The sequence below is a fragment of the Phaenicophaeus curvirostris genome, chromosome 7 (assembly GCF_032191515.1).
Source record: "Phaenicophaeus curvirostris isolate KB17595 chromosome 7, BPBGC_Pcur_1.0, whole genome shotgun sequence".
Taxonomy (NCBI): domain Eukaryota; kingdom Metazoa; phylum Chordata; class Aves; order Cuculiformes; family Cuculidae; genus Phaenicophaeus; species Phaenicophaeus curvirostris.
The window spans coordinates 2,748,045-2,771,784 of NC_091398.1; the positions used below are offsets into that span (position 1 = coordinate 2,748,045).

The following is a 23,740-nucleotide window of genomic DNA, read 5'->3' on the forward strand; positions in this document are numbered from 1 at the left end:
GGAGCTCATGCGTACACATTTACTCAACAGTAAATGCAATTCCTTTCTGTTGTATTTCATTGTACTTCATTACCTTGGTACCAGAGAAAAGCTGACATGTTGTATCTGGCTTCGATACAGCCACTCATTTTATGCTGTGAATTTATAGTCACAGTTTAGGAAGGCCTTTCTCTTGTAAAAATCAGGTGTCTATGCATGAAAAGCCCACACTTGAGTGTGTTTTGGTTCAGGGATGTTCTTAATTAGTGATCAGGGTGCACTCTTAGGCTACCTATGTAAACATTCACCTTCTCTGACAGTGTTTATGACCTCAACTCAACATCAAATGTGGTTGCTCAGCCCAAACTCTTGATACACAAACCTGGACAGGCTTCATAACAAAGCCTGTATTTTCATACAATGGTTTGGGTTGCAAGGGTCCTCAAAGCCCATCCAGTTCCACCCCTGCCACGGGCAGGGACACCTCCCACTGGACCAGGGGCTCCAAGCCCCATCCAGCCTGGCCTTGAACCCCTCCAGGGATGGGGCAGCCACTACTGCTCTGGGCAACCTGAGCCAGGGCCTCCCTGCCCTCACAGCAAAACATTTCTTTCCAAAATCTCATCTCAGTCTCCCCTCTTTCAGCTTAAAACTGTCCTATCATCCTATCCTCATGCTCCCTGATCCACAGCCCCTCCCCAGCTTTCCTGGAGCCTCTTTCAGCACTGGAAGGTGCTCTAAGATCTCCTCGGAGCCTTCTCTTCTCCAGGCTGAAGAACCCCAACTCTCCCAGCCTGGCCTCACAGCAGAGGTGCTCCAGCCCTCAGATCATCTCCGTGGCCTCCTCTGGACTCGCTCCAACAGCTCCATGTCCTTCCCGTGTTGAGGACTCCAGAACTGAACACAGGGCTCCAAGGGAGGTCTCATGTGAGCAGAGCCTTTCCTGAAGACACTGTTCTTTCAGTCATAGTGCTTACAGTGCCTACCTTTTAGCTTTTGCTTCTTAATTTGTAAGAAACCATACATACAACTGAAAAAGTTTACAGTGTACCAGTGAGGAAAAAATAAGGGGAAAAATGAAGTAAAAAAAACCCTCCCCAGTGCACGTTTTGCTGATAAATACTTTGGTGTGCAGACAGCAGGCTCTGGGCTAAGTCTCAGCTGGTATAAATTAGTATTACTCCATCAACCTCAATTTCCTTTCCTAAGCTCACAATATTGCTCTTTAAAAAAAGCATGTGTGTGCAGAGAAATGACAGGCAATAATCCCATGGACCCTGGTGCAAAGTCTCCTGTGGGACCAGCATTTTAACGCCGTTTGGAGCAGCTATGCAAGAGGGAAGGGCATGAGGCCATTGTGTTTTATGTGAAGCTGGCATCCGAACCTCAGGCAGACTAGGGCTGGGTTTCTTTCTCCTAAAGAAGTACCCTTCTCCACTCCACTTCCAGAATCTCTCTGGACTTTTTCCTTTGTGGAGATGGAGAAGAGCATACAATCAGATGTAAACCACAGTTAGCCTTCAACTTTGCTCCCTGCTCATTCCTGCAAAGGTCGTCTTCTTGGCATTCACTTTTTTCACCCCCAACACACCATGAAGAAACCAAGGAGACCACGGACAAATTTCTAACTCCAGGGCCAGCTGGGCTTAGCCAGAATTTGCCAACAACTAAGTCCCGGGAGCTCTCTCACAGCAGCTGCCACGCTGAACAGGGACCAGGACCTAACCACAAGGAGGGGCAACTCAGCAAGCAACCAGCCCCCTGTCCCTGTAGGGAATGGAGAGAGACACGGAGACTTGTAGATTCCTACCCACACACTGAAACCAGCCCTCCTTCCTCTCCTCACACTTCCCCTTGTGGCTTTAGTCAGGTGATTTAGCCAACTGCAAGGCGAAGATAATTGAAATCAAAGACCTCATTGGGCCAAGGGAAAAGCACCCAAGTACATGTCTACAAACTGATCAACTTGAGCACAAAGCTTGAAAAAATTCTTATCTCTCTAGGGGCTGCCTCCAGTTTCTAGAAAAAAACTGTCTCTGCAAAAATAATTTAGACTGATGTTAAACGTTGGACCATGTTGATGAGAGTCAGCATGGCCACCTGCATCCTTAAATCAGGATATTGGTAGGGATAAGAAAATCATAGAATGGTTTGTATTGGAAAGGACCTTAAAGAGCATCCAGTTCCAAGCCCCTGCCATGAACAGGGACACCTCCTGCAGGATCAGGGGCTCCAAGCCCCATCCAACCTGGCCTTGAACCCTCCAGGGATGGGGCAGCTACCACTGCTCTGGGCAACCTGGGCCAGGGCCTCCCCACCCTCACAGGAAAACATCTCTCCCCAAGATCTCATCTCAATCTCCTGTCTTTCAGCTGAAAAATGTTTCCCCTCACCCTAGTCCTGATCAGGAGCCCCTCCCCAGCTTTCCTGGAGCTCCTTTCAACACTGGAAGCCGCTCTAAGGTCTCCCCCACAGCCTTCTCTTCTCCAGGCTGAACAAACCTCTCAGCCTGTCCTCATACGGGAGGTTCTCCAGCCCTCATATCATCTCTGTGGCCTCACCTGGACTCGCTCCAACAGATCCAGGTCATTCCTGTGCTGAGGACTCCAGAACTGGAACTCCCCACTTACCACTTCTATCTAGTCTGTGCATAACGGTAAAGCTGCGATCACAAGTCACACCAAAATGCATTCAGAGGCTTCAAAACGCCCAGGGAGAAGAAAATACTTATAATGTATTTGGAAATAGAATCAGGGAAACTTAACCCCAATGTGATCCAAAATACAGCAATGATCAAGATCTCCAAAGGATGCACTCACTCAGGAATACTCCATCCAAGCGAGAGAAGGAAATGAATGCATTTTTCAGGGTTGGTCTAAGACCTAACTTTAAGCTGAGTAATCACCTACATAGTTGTCCCTGGTGTCCTTAGAGTCTGAGGAAGAAGGACCTTGCTGTAAACCTCTACAGGCTGGTGCTCATGACCCTCACTGCCACGCTGAGCTTCACTGGTGCTCGTGAGGTTTATTACTGGTCCCACCAATACCTGGAGCTGGTTGTTGCTGCGTGTCCTCGCTGTGCCCTCACTAAACAGGGCAACGAAGCCGGTGGATCAAACATCCCTTAAACGTTCACCAGGGGAGACGTAGGCATATTTGCTCAGAGGAGAAAGAGGCAATAGTTGAATTCAAAGTGCCGATTTAAGCTAATTTTGTTGAGGGAAGTAAAGTGGTTGTGTGAACATTTCTATTTAAGCTCAGGCAAAGTCGGTCGAGCTGTAAATAAAAGAACTGTCCACATGGGGTTTGCTCTGGTTTAACTTCAGCTGGAAGAAAAATCAATGCAAGGTCAACCCTTCCAGCTTCTTTGGATAGACAAGGTTAAGGACTTACCCTTCTTGTCACAGCATTAAGTAGCTTAGAAAGAGCTTTGATTTCCTCAGAAGTACACTATCGACTAGAGTAAACCCCGATTTAATAAATAACTGCATAATAAACCAAGAATTGAGTGGAGTTTGGGAAGACCTGGCTGTCGTAACTCTATGAGCCTCCTGTTATTCGCACAAGGACAGGTTGACTGAAAGCATCACCTTGCTGGTTAATACGACAAGGACACCCTTGCAGAGGGAAGAGTGTGAGTTTTGTTGGGAACCGAGCTAGTGGTTAAACTCCTGCTATCAACAAAGTGCTCCATCTAACAGACCCAGCGCTCAACAGGTACCTGCAAAGCCCCACAATCAGTCTTCCCACTGCCTTTTACAAGAGTAAAGCAGATCATCAGTAACTTCAATGGCTTTAAAGTAATCCCTTACATTTTAGATGCTGATTTTAGTCTCCAAGCTTGTCCACAAAGATATCAATTACTTGCTAGAGTAATTTTTGGCAATAGGTACACTAAATACATTTAGAACGCCTTTATAGGATTAGAGCATTCATGGAAAAATACTCTTCACAATTTGTTGGTGGTTGTCTTTTCACAAAAATACAGCCCATATTAGAAATGCAGAACAGATTTTATTTCAGGCTGTAATTTTAGGTTTTTAGAAATGACCTTTCAGAACTTTTGCATAATTGATTTCCAAACGGAGCCATCTGACTCCACTCAACAATGAAAAGCTGAATGGAAAAAACCCCAGGAAACATTCTTTCACCTTTTCATTTGCCTACAATCAAACTTTTTGGTATTCTGTGATAATTTTTAATCAAACGGAACACATAATTTTGATGTTTTCTCATTAGCAATGAATTTTAAATACTTCAAGTACCAAACATCCAAAGACAACTTTTAAAAGTTAAAAGATGTTCAGTGTTATAAGAGTTTCTGAAATGCAGATTTTGAATAAAATCACGACAAGTTTTTGACAGCTACCATTTAGTATTTCGTGCTACAGACAAGCCTACAGCCCTGCAGGCTGAGACATTCTGCTCATTATCCATACTAATAGCGACGGAAATTTTTAGAAAACAAATGCACGGAGTTTGACATTTCTTGTTTCAACAATCTTTTTGGCAATCTTCAGTCTTTATGTATATTAACACATGCAGTGTTAGTTAACATATTAATACTAACATGTGTAAATGCATATAAACATTTCTTTTAGTTATAATTACTTTCATCAACACTGTTGAATCCCGTTCTGCACTGGAGAGGTTTATATCATAGAATGGTTTGGGTTGGAAGGGACCTCAAAGCCCATCCAGTGCCACCCCTGCCACGGGCAGGGACACCTCCCACTGGATCAGGGGCTCCAAGCCCCATCCAACCTGGCCTTGAACCCCTCCAGGGATGGGGCAGCCACCCCTGCTCTGGGCAACCTGGGCCAGGGCCTCCCCACCCTCACAGCAAAACATTTCTTCCAAGTATCTCATCTAAACCTGCCCTCTTCCAGCTCCCCTCCTTGTTTTGGGACACAAGATAATATTACAGGGAGCAGAAATAACGATGGAATACCTCCATCACCCTTTTCTTTCATAATTATCAGAAAGGAAGGGGAGGGAATCATACATTCTATATGTGGCTTAGTCCATTTTTAGGGTAACTTCACAGAGGTGACTTTGCTTTTTTTTCACGTCTGCATATTTATACATAAAAAAACAAATCAGCAAACCCAGCAACATTAACTTGGGCAGAGGAAGGATTTAACCCATGTATTCTCCTCCCATGTATCTGAGCATAAGCAATCTATAAGATGGAGGTGAAGCAAAGCTGAAGGGAAGGAAGAAAAACAGATGGAAAAAAAAAAAAAAAACAACCCGCAAGAGATGCTCCAAGTCCAGGAGACCTCAAGAGGCAGTTTCCACCCACCATGGTGACTCATGACCTGCCCGGCAGCCTCCATACTGACATTCTGCAGATAGTTGTGGCAGCGTTCCTTGTGCTCCTCCAGCGAACTGCGCTGCTTGTAGCTCCGGCCGCAATAGTTGCACTTGTGAGGCTTCCCCACTGCGGAAAGAACGAGAGCACGAGGTCAGACCCACTGCAACCCACTTTCGGCGATCAAAACCTCACACCTTTGCAACAAACAACTCTTGCAATGGAAAGACACCAAAGAAAGGTTACTCAAATCCCAGAGCTGGTTCCCAGCCCCACCTTCCCACCACACAGACCTCCTCCCACCCACCGACTACTTCACCCCATCCATTTTCCACACTACGAGAAGGGAAAAAGAGGCAGACTTGTTGGTTGCAAAGCAAATAAACAGACGAGAAGAGGGGAAACCAAACCAAACAGCTGAATCACGCCCCAGCACTACCCGTGTGTCACCACGATTCGTGGGAAAGAAACTTCTGAGACACCGTGCCCATGGTAGGAACAGTTGCCTTCACAAAAATGAGCTGCCCAACTGGCCTAGTTCTGCTCCCAGCTGTGGGGAAACACATTACCTGGCCCAGAGAAGTTCTTCCATTGAGACAACTTTGCCAAAACTACCAAGGGAACATCGGAAAAGGAAAGACAACAGGAAATGACTTTGATAACAGCACTGTTACCTCGCAGAACTGAGCCACCAAATACAGCTAATACATATCAAAATACAAAAGGCCATGTTGGGGTTGTTCAGCCTGGAGAAGAGAAGGCTCCAGGGACACCTTAGAGCAACTTCCACCACTGAAAGGGGCTCCAGGAAAGCTGGGGAGGGGCTCTTGATCAGGGAGTGCAGGGACAGGATGAGGGGGAATAGTTTGAAGGTGAAAGAGGGAAGATCGAGATGAGATCTCAGGAAGAAATGTTTTCCTGGGAGGGTGGGGAGGCCCTGGCCCATCCCTGGAGGGGTTCAAGACCAAGTTGGATGGGGCTTGGAGCCCCTGATCCAGCGGGAGGTGTCCTTGTCCACAGCAGGGGGTGGAACTGGATGGACTTTGAGGTCCCCTCTGACCCAAACCATTCTACGATTCTATGTACAAGGAAAATCAGGCCAAACGAACGCAAGACACAACTCCAACGCTTAATTTGTTTCTGTTTCACTCTGCAGCATTACGAACAAATGGCAAATGCCTCTTAATACATGCAAAACCTGGCACCGGATTCTCATAAAGCAAATCCGTTTTGCAGTTCGTCATTAAGAAACCACAAGAGTGGCCTAACCCAAGGCCAGAAGGCTGGCCAGAAGCGTATTTTGCCAAGCCGTGCTAATAAAGGTTTTTAATATAATTTAAACTTGTAGAACACAAACATTTATTCTCTAATAACTAAAGAGCTATTAATTCAGTACCGCAAGTCCAGTAAAACATCGCCAGCTGTGATTTTCAAAGCTGGCTGAGGGATGGGCAAGGTCCAACTTCTTCCAGAGTTTTGAAAATCTTAGGTAAGAATTTCAGTTCCTGGCCAAAGAAGTTGAGAACATTCTCGGCTGGACAATATACATGTTTCTGTTGGGTTTGTCCCAATATTGAGAGCTTTTCATAGCCATTTACTTAATGAAATCCAAGCTGTACCAATTGCAGCCAAAATGCACCGTCACCACTGGGATGGGAAATGCAGGGAAGAGCACAGGGGGGATATCTGGAGCCAACATGAAGCCAGATCAAAGGCTTCTTGCCCAGGGGCTGGAGCTTCAAACATCAAGGACCGAGAGAAACTCTCTGGGGCCTCTGCAGGACCTGTACGTACCCCATGGTGTGCCCCATATCATCTGTGTGATGGAAGACAAAAAAGCCTAAGCCTCTGCTACCCAAGCTGGTCAAGAAGTTTCAAACTTCTTGTGATAAGACCAAGTTTTCCACCAGGGACCTCCCCACCTCCCCGCTTGTAATAAGAATTCGAAGTGTAAATTTCTTTCTCTTTATTTAGAGATAAGGCTTATCCCCAGGAAAGTATCATGTCAACCAAATTGTTGTGGTCTTTATTTTATTGCACTTACTAGCTTACAGTGTTGCCATAACTAGCCTTGGCACCGGGAATCTCCATGGAGGCCAAGAGTGAGGCTCGTTATCATTCCCAGAGTAATTGCCCTTGATGTGAATGATGCAGATCAAGCCTCAGCTCAAGCACAATCCATCCATCTCATTCTGAAAACACCTTTAGCACAGAGAGATTTCTATCATCACCATTACAATGCTTCCCCAAGCATCTAAATGGCATCAATGCCTGCCAGTCTGACACCTTTATTACAAACTAACTTGGCATCTAATCAAAAAACCCAAAGCAATTGGAAGGGATTAAGTCAACCAAGCTAAAGCAGGGCTGAACTGGCCCACCTGGTTCGGCTACACTAGATTATCACCCAGAGCCCTGTGTTCAGTTCTGAAGTCCTCTGCACAGGAAGGACATGGATCTGCTGGAGCGAGGCCAGAGGAGGCCACGGAGATGATCTGAGGGCTGCAGCATCTCCCACCTGAGGACAGACTGAGAGAGTTGGTGTTGTTCAGCCTGGAGAAGAGAATGCTGAGGGGAGAACAGGGCAGGGACATGCAGTCCCTGCATGTGGCAAAGGTGAGGAACTGTATGGGCTCTGAGGTCCCTTCCAACTCAAACCATTCCGTGATTCTATGATCAAGCAACTTAGAAAAACTAAGATGCAAAGGGAAGGGATGACTGCTTTCAGCTATTCCAGAGGTTACTACAATTAATTAAATGTATTATGGTTTAGCGCAGATAAACATACTCCCATCCAAACATTCAGTACAGAAAACTGATTCAACAATCAAAATAGTCGGTCTTGCACCTCTTCAAAAGTTTGCTCCCTGCACTGCTAGAATTTCACAAGCTATTCACACACATCAAGGCTGAGCTTTTCCAATAATGGTCAGCAAACCAAATTCCATCAAATGTCAAGGTTCAGAGAGATGGTAAAACCTCATGATAAATGCATGATTTCCATACGCGATAGGGGATTTGAGGAACATAACTCCCTAAGGAAAGAAATTCTCCAGCACACACGCTCCTTCCTCCAGGGAAAGGATAAGAGGATAAACAACATGTGACAAATGTTAGTCATGTTGCCTAATACACAACTGGAAGCTGCTGAGATGCAACTGTGGAGAACAAAGTTTGTGAGCTCCAGTTGAGTAGAACTGAACACAACTCCCTTGGGTTCATTCCCAAACGACATCTCCTTGCTCTACAGATGCAATCGCGTCATAGCCCCATACATATAAAATCTGATTCACACTACAAAATTACCCAAACTGGCCTGACATGGGTTGCTGAGCAATTGATCAGAGAATTATGATCCAAGTTGGGATTTTAGAAACCTTGTGGCTGTGACAAATGTCAAGTGATTGAAACACCTGCAAACTTCCCCTTGTATTTTCAAAGCAACGCCTGACAAAATACATATATGTGTGCGTGTGTGGCTTTGGACATGAAGGGTGCCCCTTTTCCATATTTCAGACTAGTCCACAGAAAGATGTAGAACTGTCTATAATAATTGAGTTCTGGTGATCTCCTCAACAGCACGCGATGTTCCACGTATCAAACCACCATGTGAAACCACATGAATGCCAAGAGAGATTTCAGCCTTTCTCAAATACTGTACAAGAAGCAAATTTTACTAGTAAACATTTGCTCTTTGTCAGAGAGCGTAGAGGCAGGACAAGGGGTAATGGTTTGAAGCTGAAGAAGGAGAGATTTAGATTGAACATCAGGAAGAAATGTTTTGCTGTGAGGGGTGGGGAGGCCCTGGCCCACTGAAGGCACCTCTTTCCATCAAAGAGCCATCTCCATGGAGCCGTTTCCTACGCAAAGCTACTCAAAGTTTGGCTCAGCTTGCTTGGTACAGAATCATTAAGGTTGGAAAAGACCTCCAAAATAGTCAAATCCAAGTTGCCTTCTTTGAGATCCTCACTGTAGCCTATGGTACAGAGCCACCACGCTTACTGTACGTAACCACCTCTGCCAATGGTGGTGGCACCAACGCAAAGTCAGTTTGGAAATTCCTTGTTGGGGTAATTAATCCTTTCTCACCTTTTCAGGGAAACCAATCAGATAAGAAATTACCAACACTCATTCTCTTAGAAACGACACAATACAATGAACGGAAAAAAAGCCCGAAATCTTTGCTCTGTTGTTGAACTGAGAAACACCAAGGCACTGGGCAAAACCCAGCGGCCAGGCCTATGAAACAGCTCACTTGGAGAATATAAAAATCCGCTTTATATTTCATATGTCAGAATTTCCACGCATTTAAGCTCTGATTTGTGCAGACGACAGAGTGGCAAAGAAAACCCACAGTGGAGTCACAGCCTCAAATGGAAAATATTATGACAGTCACAGTGAAAAAGACATTTAGATACGAAGTATAATTTTTACCATGAAACAGGTAAACCACTTGTCAAAATCACAGAAAAATGGAGTTTGCTTGTGAAATTACAACGCTCGCATGGAGGGAGGAGGGGGAAGAGGAGGAAGACTTAAAAGGCCAGGTGTTTCAGAGTTAGGAATACTTTGAGTCCTTCAGGTGAACTTTGATAGCTGAGGAGTCTGCGTGCGGCGACAGCGAGATGGTGTAACTCTAAGGTCAAGATTCAAGACAGAAAGCAGACTTGGGCAGAGGGAAACTTCTTCATAGTCATAAAAAAAGGTCAGTGAAAGAGAAAGAACCCGTAAGGCATTTGCGTAGCATTTTGTTCTCCAAAGACCTGAGAGTGCATAGCAGAATACAAAGTAAGTCAAAGGGAAATAAGAAGGCATCCCAGGTAATACCTTGCCATAAGCATGTAACATGAGAAAGTCCTACAGAACAGGTCAAGAGCAACGCCACACTTTGCTGAGCTAAAATCCTGCCCTCAGTTAAGACCAACGACAAAACAAGCAGCGGTTTCAGCAGTCAGGATTAGCTTCTCCCTCATTCCCCCACTTCAGGCATCACGTTCTTCTCTGCAGGAGTGCAGAGCAGAACTTCTTCCCAACCAGGTCCCCACATCCTGAGTCCCTACGACAACTCAATTGCTAACACAACCACTTCATACACGAAAGGGCATTACCAGGGCCGTGTGATGTACATCAGCCCAACCCAAGGACTAGACACTTTGCACTGAGCTTTGTACCAGACTTTTATTATTTTTGCATTATTGCCCCACCACGGCCTTGTTAGGGATGTCAGCCAAGACTTCTGAACTATGAGGCCTTCTGACGTAGCTACTTTCAGTCTGAGGAAGTCCCTCCAATAGCAACACATCAAATGCGACTTCTTTCTGTATAATCTGACCTCCCTCTTGGCCCCTCGCAAAGGAAACCCCTGTACTCCCCAAATGAGGCTTTACGAAGCAGCATCAGAGAAGTTAATGTTCTTCTGGACCGATACACCTGTTGGGGAGACTGCAGAACTGTCTGACATGATCATAACCAGCGTTAAGATGATGATCTGAGGGCTGGAGCATCTCCTGTATGAGGTCAGGCTGAGAGAGATGAGGCTGTTCAGCCTGGAAAAGAGAAGGCTGCGGGGAGACGTCCCAGTACCGAAAGGGGCTCCAGGAAAGCAGGGATAAGATGAGAGGGAACAGTTTGAAGCTGAAAAAAGGGAGACTGAGATGAGATCTCAGGAAGAAATGTTTTCCTGAGAGGGTTGTCCAGAGCAGTGGTGGCTGCCCCATCCCTGGAGGGGTTCAAGGCCAGGTTGGATGGGGCTTGGAGTAACCTGATCCAGTAGGAAACGTCCCTACCCGTGGCAGGGAGTGGAACTGGATGGGCTTTAAGGTCCCTTCCAACCCTAAGAATTCTAAATCTAATCCATTATTTCTTCTTTCTCCCTTAAAACTGGAAGCTGCTTGGGAGAGGGGAGCTGATCCGCAGTTCCTCAGCGCCTACCACCAAGCAGTCCTTTGCCTCAAACAGGAGTTATCACAGTAAGCTCAGTTTTAACGATTAATACGATTAAGGCGCCTGGGTCGGGACTAGGCAGTGCAGGGTTCAACTCTTAGTTACGCTACAAATTCTATGACTGCAGGCAAGTTATTCCCATTTCCCATGCTTCAATTATTCATACGTATGATTAAGGTAATAATTCCCTTCTTCATTGCATGTAAATGAATCCGTGCACTTTGTGAGATGCACGGAGGCTAATTTGGTGAAGCTCACACAAGTAGGCAGAAACAGAAAAAAATGGCCCGTATCTCTGCTGAGAAATTAAGGACTTAATACACCGTGATTTTATTAGATAAGGGAGTGAATATTAAAGAGTAGGAGCTGATATTTAGGCGAGTAGGGAATGAAGCAGGAATAAGAAAATCAAATCAGAAGAAAAGCAGGTGTCATAAAAGGTGATTTCATAGAATCGTTTAGGTTGGAAAAGACCTTTGAGACCATGAAATCCAACTGTACCTGTCCACTACTAAACCAGATCCCTGAGCATCTCATCTGTCTGTCTTTTAAACCCCTCCAGGGATGGGGACTCCACCAGCTCCCTGGGCAGCCTCTGCCAGGGCCTGAGAACCCTTTCTGCATTTTTACTAATAATCTACTTAAACCTCCCCTGGTGCAACTTGAGAACATTTCCTTTCATTCTATGACTTGTTACTTGGGAGAAAAGAACAGCACACACCTTGCTACAACCTCCTTTCCGGAGCTGCAGAAAGGGATGAGGTCTCCCCTCAACCTCTTTTTCTCCAGGTTAAACAACCCTTGATCCCTCAACCTGCTCCTCATAAGCCTTGTTCTCCAGCCCCTTCACCAGCTTGGTTGCCCACCTCTGCTCGCACTCCAGCCCCTCAATGTTCTTCTTTGCAAGCACAGTGCGCTTTCGGGCCATGAAATGGTCCAGGGCGATGCAAAACAGAAAACAGACCCTTCTGCAAAACAGACCCTTCACAGAAAGGGTCCTTGGGCACTGGCAGAGGCTGCCCAGGGAGGGGGTTGAGTCACCTTCCCTGGAGGGGTTTAAGGCACGGGTGGATGAGGTGCTAAGGGGAATGGTTTAGTGTTTGATAGGAATGGTTGGACTCGATGATCCGGTGGGTCTCTTCCAACCTGGTGATTCTATGAAAACACCCCCTGGCTTGGTGACATTTAACACAGGAGAAAGAAGGAGGGCGTTCAACAGTCACAAAAAGGTGGATACAACAGCTGCTGTGGTTCTTCTCACCTCCAGCGCTCCCGAGACGAGGAAGTGACTGCAGGAGTCAGGGAGGACCAAGGCAGCGCTGAGGTTTCAGTAGGAGGGCTGAGGCTGTGGGGACGTGACACACAGACCCTGCGGTTCACTACTGTAATTAAATAGTGCACTTTGGCTTTCCTAGAGCTGCCTAGCTCAGAGCTTCACACGCACAAATATTTACATGAATAACAGACCCCTGAACAAATTAATGACCAAAAAAATTAAAGGGAGACCTAAGCCCATGCTGGCGCTGAGCAGCAAGGAACATTGCAAAGGAAACTGCCTCCCACTCCGATGCTGCACCGCGCTGCTGTGCTTAATGACTGTAAATGTGTTCATTGAAATTCATGGGGGATCTCGGGTTTGTTGCTTTTATTTTTTTTTGCCTAGGAGATTACACACACACAATAATCGGCGTACACTGGAGGTCGGAAATAACAGCCAACCTGACATTCTCCAAGACACCCTGCATGCAGAAGCCACAACACGTAAACATAGAATTATAGAATGGGGTGGGTTGGAAGGGACCTTAAAGATCACCCAGTTTCACCTCCTGCCACGGGCAGGGACACCTCCCACTGGATCAGGGGCTCCAAGCCCCATCCAACCTGGCCTTGAACCCCTCCAGGGATGGGGTAAGCCCTGATTTCTCTGGGCAACCTGGGCCAGGGCTTCCCCACTGCACACAACCACACAGACCTGCGACACGCAGCCTCAAGCACCTCCACTACTGAGCACCCAACCTGTGACATCTTACAGCCGTCTGTTTTTGAGAAAGAACCAAATCTCTTAGCACATCATGAAAACTTTGCCTTCAACTTTTAATGCTTCCCAGTCCAAGCGCAGGCAGCAATGCCTGGAATACGTTTCGTGGGATGCACATACATTTCTGGACCTCACGGAGCTCTCATGCCTCCATTCAAAAAATACATTTAAAGTTGTTATTATTTTGGGCCAACTATTAGGGTTCATGAAGACAAGCAGTGAAGGGCAGCTTCACTGGATCTCCCGGTAGAGAATACCACACAGCTACATCTGTGTTCACAAACATTTCTGGACACCTCAAAAGGTTCAAACCCCAAAACACAGCATTAAAAGAAGAGAAGCCTACATACATGCTGTTAAGCAACTAGTACTTTCTTGACTTGGAGCTTGAACTTGGTAACCTCGTGGTCCAATGCCTCTTAAAGATTATTATTTGTTGTCTATCGACATATTTGTGGCTGTTCAACTTCTCGTGAGCTTCCCAGCAAACGAAAAATGGCTTGTCCTGACTTTTTGCACAGCGGCCGTCAACGATAAATTATTTCTGTCGACAACTACCACATACTATTACAGGAGTCCTAGGCAGCCAGCAATGAAACACCACCAGGTACTCAGAGTACATCAGCACGCAGTAAAACTATGGCAAAACACTGCACCTACGCACCCTTTGTTTTCTAGGCATGCCTGCCTTGGCTATAAATATCTCCAGGGCACAAAACACCAGCTTGACACCTGCATCTACCTGCCGGTTGTTTACGGTGCTGTAAAATAAGTGGCTAGCGGTGAAATACCGTACCAGCATTCAGTCCTTACCTGATCTTTGCGGGAAGCAATACCCAACATCACATTAGAGAGAAACTTTGCAGACTTCATCCATGCTACGTTTGGGCTCGAATCGATCACGAAAACAGGCATGTGCGGAAGTGGCAAAGAAGTAAATACAGGATTAACTCACAAGCATCGATGTCTCTCTACATATAAAACCATGAGCCTGAATATGGCGTAAATCAACGAACATCAATGCTTGTGTACAACAGTTTAGGGGCTGGGATGCTTGTTTGTACCTTCAAGGTGGTTCTGTTTGCAGCCCCTTATTGCTTAAATAGTTTATTACAATTCATGGCTCTGCTATTTAATCTGATGCATCAGATTGTGTTTATTTATTAGCTGATCTGCAGGATTTTAGAGATAAAACAATGTTCCAATCTGTCACAGGGGTTATAAGTAAGTAGGTGGCATTTTTTGTGCCAAAAGTTTTACAAACAGGCAAACAAACCAACTCCTGTTCCACTGGCACAGACCCAGCAATACTGAAAGCTCCTCAACTGTCCAGATACTCGCAGGGCTCCTGCCACAGCCTCTCAGCACCCATTAAATAATTAAAACCAGAAGAGCAAGAACTTTACGCCTCATTTTCTTCCTTCGCAGTGCAGCAGACAGTTTGCTTTGTAAGTTTTCATGTTGTATGTGTGATAAACGAATCAAAATGTAGATGTCTATGCAAAACCATGCAAATACGTAAATCAAGGAAAACACAGATAACAACGCTAATGGTCTATTTAGTTCTCCAGCCCCTTCCCCAGCTCCGTTCCCTTCTCTGGACACGCTCCAGCCCCTCAATGTCCTTCTCGCAGTGAGGAGCCCAAAACTGAACACAGTTCAAGAGATGGCAACAGGTAACAGACAGAAGCTCTCCTCGTGTATCTCTCTTAGCCTACCTTAATTTTCTTCCATATAAGAGCCTCAAGGCTTGCAAACGGCACTCGATGTTCATATTTTACTTTCTATTAATGTCAAAGGAGCTCTAAGATCCCTCATATACATCTGAAAATCTCAAGTGCCAATATTCTGAGCTTGTGCTGCGAGGCCACTGAGCTGGGCGGACTGTCCTTGCCTGTCCCAGTCCTCCAGGCACCCCTGGCACTGGTGGCCTTTCCAGGAATTTTACACCGACTCCAAAATGGTTAAACGCTATTAAAAAGGGACTCTGTTTACACAGCATGCCAGTTGTGAGATAAACTAACAAAACTCAGGAAGTCCACAAAATAATAGGGTGTTTTTATCACCTGGCTAGCTTCAAAATCACTTAAAGGCAGTCAAGTTTATTGCAACTTACTTTTAAAAAGGGACAAGCCCTGCAACGAAGATGAAGGAGGTGACTTTAGGAAGGAATGCCTCCACACTACCTGGATGTGGATGGGAATTGGCTTAAGACAGAGGTTAAACCTTAACTGTACATACCAGCTCCACACTTTCCACTCCACTTTAATGTTACAGTGAAGTTAAATTTATAAGAGGAGCGTTAATTGGTTCACACAACAAATCTCCCGATATACGCTCGTTGGCTTCTCTCCTCTTCATTTTAACTCTGCTCCAGTGACAGGGTGAGCAGGAAAAATGCAAACAAGTTTCCGTGAGCCTCTTGTTCTCTGCCCTGTCCTGCCCGCTCCCCATCGGTGCCACAGCTCAGCAAGAATTTAAGGAGGTGACTGGAGATCCACACGTCATCGCGAGCTGAGGTCGGACTGCAGGTGGACAGGAACAGCTCGCGCACCGTGCAGGGTGTGGGTACCTCGGAGCAGATCAGGAATGCTGCTGGACAAACACTCCCTTGAGAAGTGCTTCTGTTTGGGTTGGGTTTTTATTTTTCCCCCCTTAGCTTTGGGTAAAACAAGTGCAGATGTTGGGACAAATTCATAGGCGGTAACACTGGAAGCAACACCCTGAAGGCAACTCCCATGAGGTGTTTTCAGTTTATATTCATTGCAAGTGCAGCCCCCTCACTTATCTCATAGAACCCTCTCGCATCACAAAGCCAACAGAATCTACGAGTTTTTTGAAGCAAGCAGTGATAGAGAATTACCAGGTGTTTTCTACTACACAAACAAAGTGAGATGGAAAGAATACATGACATTGAACTTCCACTACAGAACTAGATAATTTCTTTCTGCATAAAAAAACTGAACAAGCCCTTAACCCTCGCTCACTACTTCTCACCCCATAGCAATGAGCTCCCAATTACGTGGCTATTGCACAAAACCAAGTATTTCTATTAGCGCCTGGCATCTTTCACTGCTATGTCACATATTGACAGGCTGAGAGTTGGGGTTCTTCAGCTTGGAGAAGAGAGGGTTACGGGGAGAACTTAGAGCAGCTTCCAGCACTGAAAGGGGCTCCAGGAAAGCTTGGGAGGGGCTCTCCATCAGGGAGGGCAGGGGATAGGATGAGGGGAACAGTTTTCAGCTGGAAGACAGGAGATGGAGATGAGATCTTGGGAAGAAATGTTTTGCTATGAGGTTTTTCCCAGGGAAGTCGTGGCTGCCCCATCCCTGGAGGTGTTCAAGGACAGGCTGGATGGGGCAGCCACGATATGATACTAGGAGATAGGAAGAATGCATTCCAGTTTCCTTTACATAAGTTTTCCCCCTTTTTGTCACTGTCAGAAACAAAGTTTTGGAAACACTCTGCTAACAGCAAGCTGTCACGAAGATAATAGCCACATGGGAGGGATAATATTGACAGCTACTCTTCCTTTCCTAACCACTGAAGTTGGGAATTTTCACTTATTTTGATCAAGGCTAACAGCGAAGGGAGCCTTGCTTCCAAAAACAGGTCAGGTTGTGAAACTAATGGGCTCCTTTGGGACATGAAATTTTTATTCATGCTTTCCTTACTGCCCAAGCACCCGTGTGGCCCATGACTTCGTGTCAGTCGTGAAGATCTGCTGTTCGAGCATGTGGTTTTGTCATCTCTTGCAGAGACGTCAAATGAGGTCAAACAGAAGAGCTGACTGACTCCTTTTACCCAGGCATTTTTCCTCTGTCCTTCTGTTGCTGTTTGCCTGACACTATAGATATTTACCAAGGAGCTTGAAATAAGGGTGGGACTTCTATCCAGCAAGCAGTGCTGAGCCAAGCTGTGCTCCAGGCTTCAGAAAGCCTCATACGCTGAAGGCTCCTCCAGGATGAAGCTTTTTGGCCCAACATTTACTCCAGGTTCATCAAGGCCAACAAATCTGTGGCCACCAAGGGCTGGACAGACACCTTACTCCTCACTGACACTCATGGTCTTCACTGCTCCACATCCAAAGTTAGTCAAAGTATGTGGGGCAAGGGGAATCAGGACCATTTTGTAAGAAAACAATTCTTAGCACAACAATAATTAACAGAAAAGAGATCTTTTGAAGGCTGATGTGATCCTTTAACAAATGAGAAATCAACCTGGGATACTGAACAGCTGCTGTTCTAGCACAGACCTCTACCTCACGTGCCCGTGTCTGACCCTGAAGCTACATTAATCTTTTAGGTAATATAATTCAGTGATCCCTGTTAGCATCAAGATTTTTCCTGGTTGTATTTTTTGTAACACAAAAAATAGTGACAGTTCCAGAGCACACTCTAAAGCTCAGGATTTTTCAAGCTTGTTCAGTGGAGACAATGAGAAGACGGGGGGAAAGGAAAGATTTGAGGTTTTAGAGTGTTTCTTTCTTGGTGCAATTAGTTTTGCACTACAAGCCACGGAAAGACTCAGAAACTGTTATCGTGGTTGAAAAGAAGGTAGACAATATGAAAGGAAATTAAATACGGGTGTGAAATTAAACCAAAAGTAAGAAAAAGAAAAGATGGAACTAAAAAAGTAACTTCTTGAGCTGAAAGTGAAGACAGAAGAGCTAGAGAACACAAAACAGCTCTCTAAACATCCAGAAGCACTTTTAGGAGGTTTCCTGTAAAACCACAGAATTTAGGAAACTCTGGACATACTTAACTGCATTCCTTGATGGAAATACATCCAAACAAAAAATCATACCAAAGGTTCCATGAGGCTGTTAAAGAGAGGCGATTTCCCTGAGAGGTCTGAATCGAGAGTGATGGAGTGTAAAAACAATCTCATTTCTCAAAACCTGGGAGAAGAAAAATCTCTCTCATTTTCCTACCTCTAATTTCTGTTCTTTGTGAGTGGAGTCTTGTAGTCGACTCAGCAGACAAGGATTTAGGACATCTGGGTTCATTCCTATCTGTGACATTGATGTCTCAAACACCTCTGACAAGTCTCTTTCTGTCTGCACTCCAGGTTCACCCCCTGCAGAAGGTGGTTGGGCAGCAAACCTTGCTGTCATCTTATCTTGGGCTTCAACAATCTGAGAAATGACTGTGTCTCGCTATGAGTTACATATTATCTGACACAAAATGGTCCTTTACCCTTCTCTTCACCAACGGCGTGATCCTATGCAAGGGACTGCACGTCAGCCAGGTCAAACCCATCCTGGTCTTCATGCCGATCAGAAATCTCATCCATCTCAACCAAAACCGTACTTGCAGTCTCCCGAAGTTGGCTCATTACTAGCCCCTGGGACAAACTCATCGCTGGTAGAAGACTAATGATATGAGCATAATGGATACATTTTTCACAATATCGCTAACGCCAACATTTTACTGTGGCAAACAAAAGTCAAACAAAGCACTTTTCCTGGTGGATGATCTATTCGTTGAAGCCGAGCAGCTTCATTCCAACTAAACATGCCAAAAATCCACCCTTTGATGCTGCTCAGCGGAAACGTAGCTATGGATATGGAGACAGACCTTCTCCTACAGAGTTACCAGCACCTCCACTGTCACCCTGTGTCATATATGATGCTGTGCTTGCCTTCATCTCCAGCTCCTAAGACACTTAACCAGAAAGAAAAGTTAGGTCGTGCGTTTCCTTACTCCATCCCCACTTGTGAAATGAATATCATAGGGTAAACAGAAAAGCAAATTTATCACCTTTCACTCTCCTCATTTTTAAGCGTCTACGACCCAGCTAATTCAGATTAATGACTTTTTAATTCCTAGGGTTAGAAACACATCAGTAGTTTAAACTCTGAGTAATCGTGCCAGTATCACTGGAGTTTCTCGAGATCAGTACAACTACAGCTGATAGAAAAAGCTCAGTCATTTTCTTCAAAAACACTTTTGCAAACCACCTGTTTTCCTCCTAGAAATCACCCCCTTTCCTGTTGCTTAAAAATCCAGTGGAATTAAGGCGATTTTTCTCCCTAAAAGTGCTCTTACTTACACCCTAAATCATCTCGCTGTTCCATTTTGATGGTTTATAGGGAGAAAACTGATATTATATATGAATCATAGGATAAAGTGCCTCCTACAGAAGACATCACTCTACAAGGAGCACATTTTAAGTAGCACACTCACCGTGCATTTAATTCTCATTTACAGTAGGGGCTCTACAGCCAGAACGCTGCCCGTATCAGTTTTTGTTTTCATAACCTATTCCTGACACTTGACAAGAACTGGGAGTGCTGCTCCAGGATTTGGCAAGAAGGAACAGGTTGTGGATGAGCAGGTTTCTCTGACTCACATGCACGGATCAAGAAGGAAAAATAAAAGGGAGAGAGGGTGGAGGTTGCAAAGGGAAAAAAAAAAAAATACAGAGAGAGAGAGAGAGAGAGAGAGAGAGAGGAGTGACGTGTTCCCTTGGATGCGGTGTGTAATGCAGCTGGCAGGCTGCCTGCTCGCGGTGCCACAGAGTTCCAGACATGCCAGTCCAGCTGACTCAGCTCTTCAGAAAAGGAGGAAAGGGAAGGGAGAGATTTCACCGATGTTTCTGATATCCCAGGGACGGGGATCGCTTGGACCTCCTTGAGGATCTTTGAATCGGTCTTCAAACACCGGGGACCCGAGCGCTGTCCCCAGCGAGGTATTAGAGAGAGATGCTCACTCGATAACCTCACGCAGAACTGCTTATGCTCGTATCAAATCGAGCCTCTGCAGCTGCTGGAAAACTCAGCAGCGCAGATTCAGCCCACAAAGCAGAAATGTCAGGCCTTTCCTAGCCAAGGGTAGCTGCTCTCAGACAAGCCACTGTCTCCAAGGAGACGAGCAAAATGCACGCACACCAAGGGTATCCAAGTGAGAGTGAGTCTACGGCCCGTGTCGCTTCTCTATATAAAAATTTCATCATCAGACTCGCAGCAGTAGATTCTTTGCATGTGATTTATTTCCTAGGAAAAGCTTGAAGCCCTTGAACGGTCTGGGCTCGTCCTGCCTGTGAGATCCACGATACAGCACCGTGCCACGGTCCTGTTCGGATGGGGACGGACACTGTGCTGTCCTAGACTTCCACTCCAAACCAAAGAGGTACAAAGTACCTATTTCCCAGCAAAAGGAACAGAACCACAAGCTAACAGCCAACCTATCGAAGCCCCAAAATCAAGCAGACGCCAGCACTTCCGAACATAAGAGCCATGGTGAACTAGCATCAAAATCAGAATGAAGATGAACTCGTTTTAGTTTTGCAGACAGGATCCTCACCGCAGGCCCTTGACCTTCCCGAAGCGTGTGAGAGCATCCACGCTCGGAAGGGAGGAAGGGACACATGCCCAGGGAATGCATTCCCCCATCGTTAACCCATCCTATCTGGCTCTGCGGCACGAGGACTCTTGGAGTGGCTGCAGCATCCCAGCAAACTCCGTGCCTTACGCTGAAAATCCTACTCGATTCCAGTGCCCCACTGACCCCTCGCAGCGCTTCCCACAGTGGGAACTCCATACAAAAAGAACACCTAACCTTTGAGTAAAGGCTTTTCCGAAAGCGAGGGCTTTGCAGCGTACGGATAACTGGGTGGCTGGGGAGCGTCCCAGCCAGGTGCTCGTGGTCAACGTTTCAATAGGTAGGGGCCTCAACAGCATTTCTCCAGCTTCAGGAATGAAGATAGAGATCTCGGCGCTCTCTGTTGCAAGGGAACTTGGGGCACCCTGTCTGAAATCAACACAGCAGAGTTATGCAAAACATGTGTGCAACTGGCATCTCTTGTGTAATCCTGGCTGTAATCAACCTCGCTAACCACTCCAGAAAGGAAGGAGGGGCAGAGGGTGGAGAAAGTTCACACTTAGATCAAATAAAAAATGGGAAAATATCCAGAGAGCTTTAGTCAGGTAAAAACACAGTTCCCTCTCATGGGAAACCTCCAGGACAAGTTTCCTTGAACTTCAGGCAGGGTTATAAATAGGAGGGGAGTCACACAGAGTTCAGTACGGGTTCACTGTAAAAGAAATAGCTAGACATTCTCATTTTCCTTCTTGAGTGATATCCATCAATATCTTAGCTGCCAGCCAATTCATAATTACAGGTTGCTGAGAGCTCGGGAGAATAGATCTGAGTTGGCTTTCTGCAGCTCTGCTATGGTACGGCCTTAACCGGGTTATTTTTTTCCCCTTTAGTTTCTCTTGGCTTCCTTAACAAATGGCAAAAATACCTCTCTTACACCTTAAAGCACTCATATGTTATCAAAACCATCCGTGGCAGTTCTCCATTTCGCACTGCCCCATAAACCATCTCCAAGATAGCAATGAAAGATGGTCTCAAACCACCGCTTCATTCCAAGCTCAAGCCTCCTCCAGCTGAAAAGTTTCACAAACCCCTCCAACAACAGCCAGCTCTAAATGCTCGCTCTCTTTTCCTCAGAGGCAATAGGCAAATGCTTTTTTTCCCTTGAAAATGTTTTTTTCCTCCTTATAGCTGCTGTGGTATTTTGCTGCTGAAAGAGATGTTGTGCAAGAAGTGCTCTCGGTATTGCTGAGACGGGGCTTATGGAATCATGGTGTGTCCTGAGTTGGAATAGACACACAAGGACCATCAAGTCCAGCTCCTGTCCATGCACAGGACACCCCAACATTCACATCATGGGGGTGAAGGCATTGGCCAAACCCTTCTGGAATATTGTCAAGGCTGGCACTGTGACTACTTCCCTGGGAGCTGTTCCAGGGCTCCACCACACTCTGGGGGAAGAACTTTCTCCTGATGCCCAACCTGACCCTCCCCTGGCATCTTCCTGCCATTCCCTCGGGTCCAGAGAGAAGAGCTCAGCACCTGCTCCTCCTCCTCCCTGTGTGAGGAAGCTGCAGAGCAGGATGAGGTCTCCCCTCAGACTCCTCTTCTCCAGGCTAAACAGACCAAGGAATTTCAGCTGCTCCTCACACAGCTTCTCCTCTGGATGCTCTCCAGTAACTTTAGATGCTTTTTATGTTGGCTTCATTGAGTCAAAACCACATTCTCCTCTCAAGTGCACAAGGAAGCACTCAGTCATCCCTTGGACCTCTGTTCTGTAGCTACCTCAGAAAGCTGCCTCTGGAGTAGAAGGACTCCTGAAGCTCTGCACAGAATCATATAATGGTTTGGACTGGAAGGGACTTGAATGATCATCCAGTTCCAAGTCCCCTGCCATGAGCAGGGGTGTCCCTCAAGCTTATCCTATTGCAATGAGACGCCAACTCCCAGAGACAGTCTGGAGCCTGGCCGTGCAGCATTGGTGCTTACAGCAGTAGCACCTTAAATTATACTTTTGTATGTACATATGGCAACTCAAGCAAAAAAACATTTGATTTGTTAAGCAATCCCTGATGACCAGGAAAGCAAAGCCGAAAGAGGCCTCTCTAGCTTGAACTTCAAGGAGCAAAGGACTTACTGGCCTTCAAATGGGTTGACGGTTGGACTGGATGATTTTAGAGGTCTTCTCCAACCTTAATGACTCTATGAAATAGCTAAACTACTGCATCCTCACCTGCCAACCCGTCCCTGACAGTTCCAGTGCGCAAAGACAAACAAATCACATGAAGCGACCTTGGTGCTTTGGTACCTGTATCGGAAAAATGAGTCTCATAGGGTTTTTTTTATCTATTTCACTTCCCATCACTCAAAACTGGATAATGACGGGGCAACAACACATCCCCACTTCACGCAGGCTTTGGCTGATGAAACAGATAGGGTTCATAAAAGAAACAAGGCACAAAAATTGCAGGCTAAGTAGCAAGTCCTTTAGCATTATTAATAATCACCTTACTATTGTGTTGAAGGCAATCACGCTGGTATCGGGGTATAATACCTCAGTGGTTACGGGAACAATACAAAGTTATTATTCCTTCCACTTCGTAATTATCTCATTTCTCTGTTGCACAAAGGCTAAGGAAAACTAAGGAGATAATATGCAATGCCATGCAGCAAGGGCGTACGGAATACTCTGCTATGCACTGACACGACCTTCAATGCAGCAAACCGCGAGTGCCTTGCAATTGCTTGTGCATCCTGCCCTCTCCCCATGGTGACAAGGTTGAGAGGTGCTTTTTATTTCGATTTCACTGTCAGGTAGAGACGAGGTTAAGGGTCCGCATCTGTACTGGCCCATGTTTCCAAAGCATAAAGTGACTTCACAATTTAGGTCCCTCGTAAACGAGTGAATAAGAGTAGCGAAAAATCCAAAATTAGTAATAAAACTAAAGATGAGAGGATTGGGAGATAAAGACAGACTAGAACAGAATCGATGCCAGACGTATGACTACAGCCTCTCACAGTGTAAACTGAGCAGAGGAATTACTCACAGTCAGAGCAGACAGTGCTAGGAAGAGCAATAATCTGCAGCGAAAGAAAGGACAGTTTAGGTTAAATATCAGGATGAGAGTCACAGCTATAAAAAGCA

General features: G+C 45.8%; 1 protein-coding gene across 10 annotated transcripts in view; it reads right to left on the reverse strand.

Annotated features, from left to right (window-relative positions):
• Window positions 1-23,740, reverse strand: part of IKZF2 (IKAROS family zinc finger 2) — a 124,088-nt gene that overhangs the window by 11,676 nt on the left and 88,672 nt on the right. For all 10 annotated transcript variants that reach the window (XM_069860606.1, XM_069860609.1, XM_069860607.1 and 7 more), the window contains one exon: window positions 5,284-5,421. In XM_069860606.1, the coding sequence (XP_069716707.1) occupies window positions 5,284-5,421 (138 nt within the window). The remainder of the gene's footprint in view (window positions 1-5,283; window positions 5,422-23,740) is intronic.